This window comes from Ptychodera flava, chromosome 7, assembly GCF_041260155.1.
Source record: "Ptychodera flava strain L36383 chromosome 7, AS_Pfla_20210202, whole genome shotgun sequence".
In the NCBI taxonomy this organism is placed as follows: domain Eukaryota; kingdom Metazoa; phylum Hemichordata; class Enteropneusta; family Ptychoderidae; genus Ptychodera; species Ptychodera flava.
In genome coordinates, this window is record NC_091934.1 from 12792985 (window position 1) to 12801705 (window position 8721).

At 40.5% G+C, this 8721-nt stretch overlaps 1 protein-coding gene across 8 annotated transcripts in view; it reads left to right on the forward strand.

Moving 5' to 3' along the window:
- Window positions 1-7402, forward strand: part of LOC139136801 (dynamin-like GTPase OPA1, mitochondrial) — a 145561-nt gene extending 138159 nt beyond the window's left edge. For all 8 annotated transcript variants that reach the window (XM_070704636.1, XM_070704639.1, XM_070704643.1 and 5 more), the window contains one exon: window positions 6112-7402. In XM_070704636.1, coding sequence (XP_070560737.1) covers window positions 6112-6176 — 65 coding nt within the window. In that variant the 3' untranslated portion in view covers window positions 6177-7402. The remainder of the gene's footprint in view (window positions 1-6111) is intronic.
- The last annotated feature ends 1319 nt before the right edge of the window (window positions 7403-8721 follow it).

Consider the following 8721-nt stretch of genomic DNA (forward strand, 5'->3'; position numbering starts at 1 on the left):
GTTGTACCATGATTGTATTTCTTTGTGGTTTACCGGCCCAATTATGTTCCTGTGGAATGATGAAACTTCGCTGATCAGATTTTTTCAAAATTTCAAAATTAGAAATTAACAAAAACAGTTATCAAGAAATAATTGTTATTGTCATTCAGGGGAAATAACAAATATGCAGTGATTGTTTTGTTTTTTGTCAATGGTGTTGTATAGTTTCTAGCCGTAAACTGAACTCAAAATGTCCTACTCAAAAATGTGAGAATAGCACCATGATTTGATTCATACACTTCCATGCTGCCTACTAAACGGTGTCTGCTTCTGAATTTTGTAAAGTCCCTACAATTAGCATTGGAATCTCTCACTCAGGAATTGCCGGGTAAATGATGATGACGGGTCTGGAATTAATGCCTCTGTAGTGTCTCTGCCAGCCGACATGCCAATGGTGTGTAGCTCGGTGGCCAGACCGCAGAAACGGAATACTTGCCATGCCGGTGGCCACCGTTCCACAAAGGGAAAAAAAAAACGGTAGCAAGCTGGAAACGTTCAAGTAAGGGTGCCGTTTTCCTGATGGTTTTCCCACATGTCCAGCGCCGGACGGGAAAATTTATGAACTGGGAAAAGTTTGGATAAGAAGGTCGAAAGGTCGCAATAAGCAGTTGGTGGTGTGAATTACAAGGTAGTGACAGATCTAATTGATTTACAACCACTGCCATACTGTGGAAAATGTCCCTCAATTTCATGCAGCCCACCCCTATTCCAAAAGTGGCTCTGACCTTTCGCCAGCATAGGCTCTCTTGCCTCAGGGAGATTCTATGTTCTTGAGAGGAGGGCCCTGGCTGTAGATGCTGAAGGCAACAAATGCAGATTTCATTGCATTTTTTGGTCAGCTCATATGTTGTTTTAAGTTAAGAAAACCACACTCACTATATGAAATAGAGTATAAAATGGACAAGACAGATTATCTGACAAAATTATTAATACCGGGAGATAGACTTTCTCAAAGTACATGCATGTGTTTGTTTTGTTTTGGTAGTCATGCATCCCAGTTCTGTTGCAGACAACACCATCAGAGATGATGCCTGGAGCCATAGTGCTTTATAGACACAGTACACAGCGACTAGTTTGAATGCATTTCTAGCCACTTGGTAAAATTTCAAGTTTACTTCAAAGTTGATTTCAAAATACTAGTAATCGTAATCGTATTCAAGAGTTCCAAAATAAAAATCAAAATTGCAAATACAAACATTTCAATCATGATTAATCTTTATTCATGTTTTCGCGATTTATGTGAAAATCGCAGACTCATCAAAATTTGACCAATGACAATTGTTGTAACTTCTGATTTCCTCACTTGTCATAAAATGCTTAAAGAAACTGCTAATGAAACAAAAACAATAACTTTCTTGTCACAAATGATTACTTTCTGTAGTCAGAGTGCATTTACTCTTGGATGAAGGGCTGAATTTGAACAATAGGAGTCACGTCCCCAATGAACTATGCTTTTGACCAGTGTAAGGTAATATGCTCCTCAAAAGTGAAAGACTTAACTTTTGCTCAAAATTTCTTTAAAAAAAACTCGCAATCATTCTTTTACCAAAGCAACAATAAAAATAGGGGGTCACTTTACAAAGTTTGGAAATAGAGAAACAAATTACCAAACTTTTAGTGATATTTGAAATTCAAGATGGCCGCCATCCCTGTGTTCACTCTATGGGAAAAAAAAAAATTTTGGATTTTCGAAAAAAACTTATATGGTGAAAAGTTTTCTTTCTCAAAGAACTTTAAAATGGACCCCCACAGCTGGTAGATCAGAAAAGAATTGTAGAAATTTGAGAGTCCAAATAACTGTCCCCGAGGTGCGTTCTACCTTAAAAAAGGACATTAATTATCAAAGCCTTGCATTATCCAAAGATGTAATTAAACACAATAGACTTTGCACAAAAATGTTCACAGATATTGATTTGCTGATAGTCATGGAACGGTACTTCAAATGCTCTTTCAGAATTGCAAATCAGAAGCTGTGAGATAGGCACTCATGACATAACAGTTTCTAAAAAATTCTGAAAATCATCACTCTCAATTTTTTTTCCATGAAATGAAAAGGAATCTTGTCCAGAAATGTTTGTGTAGGATCTCTCCATTGTAATGGTACCTTACCCCAAAACTTATGTTACCAAAAGTAAAGAGATGTTCTAGACAAAGAAACGTTAACTGTTCCCGTGGTCCTCACTCCAAGAATTTCATTTTCCCCAAATGCTACTTGCGTGGCATAAATCACTTCAGGTGTGCTGCATTCCTGTCTGAAGCACAAAAGAAGCGAGTATTGTCCCATGACGTTATCCCGCTAGACTTTTGTCACTCCACTGCGTAAAAGATGACTCAGCATTTCACGGCTACTTTACCATTTGCTCAGCCGACTTGGCAAAATGAAAAACAAGAGAGGTGGCTTCATTAGCTTGAGAGAAAGTTCTGCAGTCAGGCTCAAATCCAGGAATATTTAATTGCTTAGTGGCCTGTTCAGTAATCACTTAAAAGTCAGGTCTGCAAATACCCCTGAAAAAAAATTCACACAAATTTTATTATTGCAGATCAAGATATGAATCTGGACTTTAAAATTAGGCTTGTCAGCTTGATAACATTATAGTCATAACCTGTTAATTACCAAAGTTATATTTTGTGAACTATTTCCATACACAGACAAAAGAGAGACAAGAAAGAAAATTGAAATAATCGACCGTGACAAAGCGTGGGCCATCATCTTCAGACAAGACCGAATACAATGCACGGAATGCCTTGGAAGGTGGCTCATTAAAACTTTGTCAATTAACAGAGCAATTGCCAGGTATTGCGCAGGTTGAGACCCATTGTGTGGGAATCAGGGAGGAAAAAGCGAACTGTCCGGCATAAATTGAGTGGGATAATTCTGGATAATTGTTACCAGTGGAAAGAATGGCATCCAAGTCTCCGGGCTACTTTCAACTTTATTTTCCGGCCAAGTGGGCATGCCTACCCTTTTCCCCCCGGGATAATTGGTGCCTTTTCCAGCGTGAGAAAGTATAGTTTCAATCAAAGCAGACTAACTAGCAGTCACTTGTTTCCCCCCCCCCCCCTCCTCATTCCGTAACTGGTGGCTGTCTCCAGGCTCATTCACAGTGCCTCTTTGACGGGAGCTGGTGTGTGAAATCTCATTGCTGAAAAATTCACTCTCAAGGAAGTGTCGCCGGTGACTTCTTACCCTGGTTTTTGTAAGGCCCCGGCCAGAGATCACTCCCCCTACAGCAAAATTTTACACCTTGGTTGCCAATGGTCATACTCCCTTTTCATCTTGTAGTCCTTCTAACACTCAATGCCCTGTGTGTTTTATGGGTGGCTGGTTTCCCAAGGCAGATGATCTGTCCTACAGCTGCAAGAAGTCCACTCCTGGGACTGGGTTTGTGATTTCAAGATGGGGATCTCTTGATTAAAGAGCATTGACTGATGCTGTTAAGTGCCGCATTGAGTTGATTGAGATTTCAGCTAAGTGCATATCCAAGTGATTTGAAGAACTTCCCAATTGTCCGCATCCTTCAATAAACAAACTCCCCAGGATTGCTTTCAGAGAGTGGACTCTGTTTGTTTGGACCCTACCATCAATTTATCTATCACTCTCTCCTGTTTTAATCTGTGGAATTCTCCTGGTGTTGACAAAATATACACTCTGTTACCATCCCGGAAGGTTGAAAATAGATTGTGGTTTGTTAACAGAAAATTGAAAAAGTAAATGTGAGAGACCCCAAAGCTGTATACACACGGACTTCAGCTCATGTGGTGTGTATAATTATTAACTGAAATGGCCTGTAATGACTTTTGGAATACCAGACCTTCAGAAAAACAAATGTAGTTTCCTTTATTCATTGGACTTTAACGGTTTTTGCCTGCATGAACAGTGGAGTGATGTTTTGGGGGAAAAATCACCCTTGCAATTTTTCCAGAAACCCCCAAGAGAACTCCCAAACAGACTTCACACCTCCCACCGCATCGGCCGCTGATTTGAAATTGCAATGTGCTTGCTGCTTTCCAGCCTTCAGTGGATTTCTACTGAAGGCAGATGACCAGGAATAGATTTGCAATAGGGAGAGCAGGGTGGGAGCAAATCTTAGCAAAATCGCTTTAAAAGATTGATATTCTTCATGGATATCTCAAGACTCTTGCAGCGTAGACAGTGTGTGATCTGAAGGGGTTATGAATGATTGAAGAACAAATACTGTAGAAATCCAGATAAGTTCCACAGAATATTATTGTCTTAGATACTTTATTTCACATGCACAACCATTGCTTAGAAAAAACAATCTTTATTCGAAAGCAAAAATGCTGTTTTCCATATTCATCCACCTTTTGAATCCAGCCTTTATTCTCAGCAGTATTACAGATCACTATCCCAATCCTGTTTTTAGTTGTTATTTCGGATCACTGGACAAAGACTTGATTTCAAAGCCAGGGAAGCTGCCCTCCAGGCTGAAAAATATGCTTTCTAGGCACTCCGCAATGCCACCATTCACTGTTGTCCCCATCGTCATGCAGACTTCACTGGAAGGAAAATAAAGCATGTTACGTTCAACAGGGGAGAGTACTCTCCGTTTCATCACTGGGTTTTTCAACTTTGTGATTGTCAATGCTTGAGATATATACTGACAGTGCGTATTTGTCACAAAATCGTATGTGCTAAAAGGTTGGTTTTTTTGGCTTTTTTTACAACATTGAGGTTTCATGTGAAATAATAGTGCATATTGTACACTCACATACCTAGAGGTTTTGAAGTTTTCCGGAAGACAGTTTTATTTTCACCCATCTGTCCAATTTAGGACTGCTGTACCTTGTTCAAGTTCAAATACAGCTGAGGTCTCAATCTACCCCATCCCTACCTCTCACCCACGTGGTCCACCCTCCCTTTTCGACGAAACATTCTGCTTCAATGGGGAGACTGCTGGAAGAGGCAAAGTTTAAGAATACAGCGGTATCAGCTGTGATTCAATGAACAGTGACTCCAAAAGTACTTCATTAATATCCCTGTCACCATGTGTAACTCACAGGTGAAGTCCAACAGACCACGTTCCCTAATGTCGCCGCGCACTGCAGGAGTAAGCCAATCAAAAAGTAGGTCACATCTCAGTCAGAACACCGCACACTAAGGCGAACGCTGATTGGTGTAGTCATCCATAGTACTGTACGCCCACTCTTTCGGTCATCTTCAATCGTCTCCTCCAAAAACACCTGGGTATGCAGGTTGTAAGACAAGAAGCTCATTGCGTAGATTACAGCAGGGGACAGACGACATGCATGAAGGCAAAACCAGCACGAAACTTGAACCGCTCAATTTGCGAATGTGCATTTCTGACACGAGTTCGCCGTTCCTGGAACGAGTTCGCATGAAAGTGCAAGCGTTACGCCACTTAGCAGTGAACGTCTCGCACTGGGTGAGAGGGTCTCGCCAACCCCGGTAACTTGATCATGCCCACTTCCTTCCAGGGGGACTTTTCAGATCGACTGTCGCTCTCCTCACTGCGTCTAGCGTGGGAACGGAAATCTCAACCAGCCCACTCTTTTGTGCCTTCCATGGTCTCTTGAAATATTCCTGTTACCAACTTCAAATGTTTCGCCGAGTTGCATTTGATGGTGACGATCGTTTCCCGATTTACAACAATAACTAACTGGTGTTGAAAAGTTTACACATTTGAGTAAGAGAAAAACATTCCGAAATAGGTTAAAGTTACTGGGGAAACGTGAAATTTCGCAATTTTTTGTTCTTTCATAATATTACATTTGGCCATGCACTGTCACCGCTGACTCTATAATTTGACAGTGCTGTCAATGTGACGTTTCTGTTGATGTTACCACCCCTCCCCATGGTCCGCTCCGTGTGCGTGTGTGTCTGTGTGTGTGATTGTAAGTATGTATGGCCATCTTTTCTGTGTGTCTTTCTGATATGTCTGAATGTTAAATGCACTCTTCATTCTAAACGTTCTCCACTTTTCTAGTATGTTTGTGTTCGACTTGCAATTAAAACCAAAATGTCTGGGATTCTGTCCCAAAAATATTCATATCGCCGTCTCTCATTACCATTGTTTTCCTATTTTGTTACAGAAAAAGTCCGACATGTACAAGAAAAACTTGAAGAATTCATCGAAGCTTTGAGCAAAGAAAAATGAATGAAGTGAATAATGCGATTATTTATTTTTGAAAATTACAACTGTGGTGGCTTTCGACATGCCAGCGAGACGATGAGCGATGAAGAACATCAGCGGTGCAAAAACTGTCAACGTTCACCACCAACATTGGCAACCAGCCGATTTGCCTGAAATACCTGTAAAATTCATTGATTTCATGCGTCATTTGTGAAATTCGATGTGTATGTGAAATGTTTTGTGTCTGATCACACGGGAAGCCATCAGATAACGGAGACCAAGACTTTCTCAAGGAGTCCTTGAGTAATCAGGAAAGGGGTCACATTTATCCTGCTTTTTAAAGTTACCAAGATTTTCATCAGTTATTTTTTTTGTTATAATTTGTAATTTATGTACAGTTTAATTTTCTTCTTTATCCCCGAACTTTTTTTACTCATATCCGCCATCGAAATCCATATTATATCGTTTGACAAATTTATGACTTGAAATTTCGATGGTAAATATGCTGTAATATGGGAGGTGTAATCATTTGGTGTCGCAACACAGGACAAGTAGAACCACATTGAAAAGTATATATGTATATTTAGACTTTTTAGCATCAGGCCTGCTCAGAAATAATGTGTTATAAATAGCCACTACCACAGGAAACCACTCGACCTGCTTTCGCCCATAGGAACACAATTTAATGAACAATCATTTTTTTTTTACTGTGGCCTGTTTTACAGCTAAAGCTTTCCGCTTGCATACGTATGAAAACTGTTCCAAAATTCAGAACACTCCCTTTTTGTATCAAGTAGTTAACCGCATACAGTTTGTACAGTAGAGTAACAAAGTAACCCTGGTGTGGACCGTGTGCTGTTTTCGGCTGTGTTGAACTCCAGAAGCGAGTCCTCCACTTAACTGGAGCGTGACGCTACCCTTCATTGCTTCGTTCAGCGAGTCGAGTCATGTGTACTTTTGTACAATTTGCGCAAAGAAAGTGTAATTCCAACAGTTGGTTACTTTTATGATGTCAGAAATAAAATTGTGGCCTTTCTGTCAAGAAGGAAGTGATCTCTTTACCGATTTTCAAATCATACAATACATTCGATATGAAGTCCGGAAGACCGGTTTGAATTGCGACATTTCTCTGAGCATGGCTGTACCAAGAACCAGTCGAGCAGTGAAATAGTATGGATATAGGTCTTTGAGAAATTTAATCTGAAACTGAAAACTAAATAAAATAAAATGTGAAGAAAGTGATACGGTAACCTTTGTATTTCCGTGTGGTTTTGTCCTAAATATTCTCCCTTCCCGAGCCAGGGATGAAGCGACGCGTGGCGTCGCAGGGTATTGTGGGAAATCGTCATGCGACCATGGAAGGGAGCATTGAACGGTCGGTAATCGATTTCTGAACCAACGTGACAGGATACATTGCCGAATATGTACAGCGTAAATGTGTTTTTCGGCGATATCTTGCGGCGTTTAATTTGGGAATGAGAACAATACGAAAATGTGTCATATTCGCATGCTTTGGTTTGTCTATTATTGTAAGCTTGTAAAAAAATATTGATAAATGCTCGGGCCATCTCCCATTCCCAGGCCTATTTTCTCACATCTGCAAGCGTTTTGGAATATTACTACAGAAACGGAACTATGGCAAATCCCCCTTGGCGTTCTGTCACTACTTACGCACCGCTCCGTTGCCGGTGCAGGACACTCGGAACAAAGAGAAGAGGGTTTATATTGGCTTTCCTAGATCCGTCCGGAGCATTAAGTGTCGGAAATCCGTCGTTAGCCTATGCGGGGGTAACCTAGAAATGTGAGAATAGAAAACCTGTTGACAGACAGAGCCACGGCACACGTGTCCAGCTGCCATGAAAGATGTGCGCCCTAGAATTGACAGGCTGTAATGAGGAACTGTCTGTCATATATACGTAGCTATTCCATCCCAAGATGTATTGGCCCCAGTAATCTTCGTTAATTCGATTCCAAAGTCATTTCATGAGATTGCACAGGTTTGTATATTTGTACCGTATTCGCAAGCCCATAGGGTCGTCGTTCGCCAAATTAACTCAAAGAAGAATTCTTGACTGGGCTTAAATAGAGCGCAAATTGTTTCATCAAATAAATAATTTATTGTATTATAATAATATGGCTTTGTCAGTAACAGTGGATTTTTTACGTAATCCTAGCAGATTATTACAGATTATGGACCGGGGGTACATTATTGCTTTATTTTATGTAAAACAGGCTTGCCAAGTGCGAGTTAGACAGTTACGAACACAGAACAATAAGTTTACAGTTTCGGGGAATATGTCTCCCTTATGTTTGTCAAATGCTGTGCCATGGTGAGCTTTTTTCCGTCATTATCGTACGCGCACGATAGATATTTTCAAAATTGATCAACTCGTATTTATGGATTTTTTCCGGCTGTCAATACATTTCATGAATGGCATAAATCGTCTGTCCAAATTTGTGAGAAACGGCCGACGAGGGCAGGATGTCACCGAATATACCTCGTAAAGTTGTCGACATTGATGATTCATAGCCTTTGCTGTGACGTCATGTGACACGCTGTCCAGTCGTA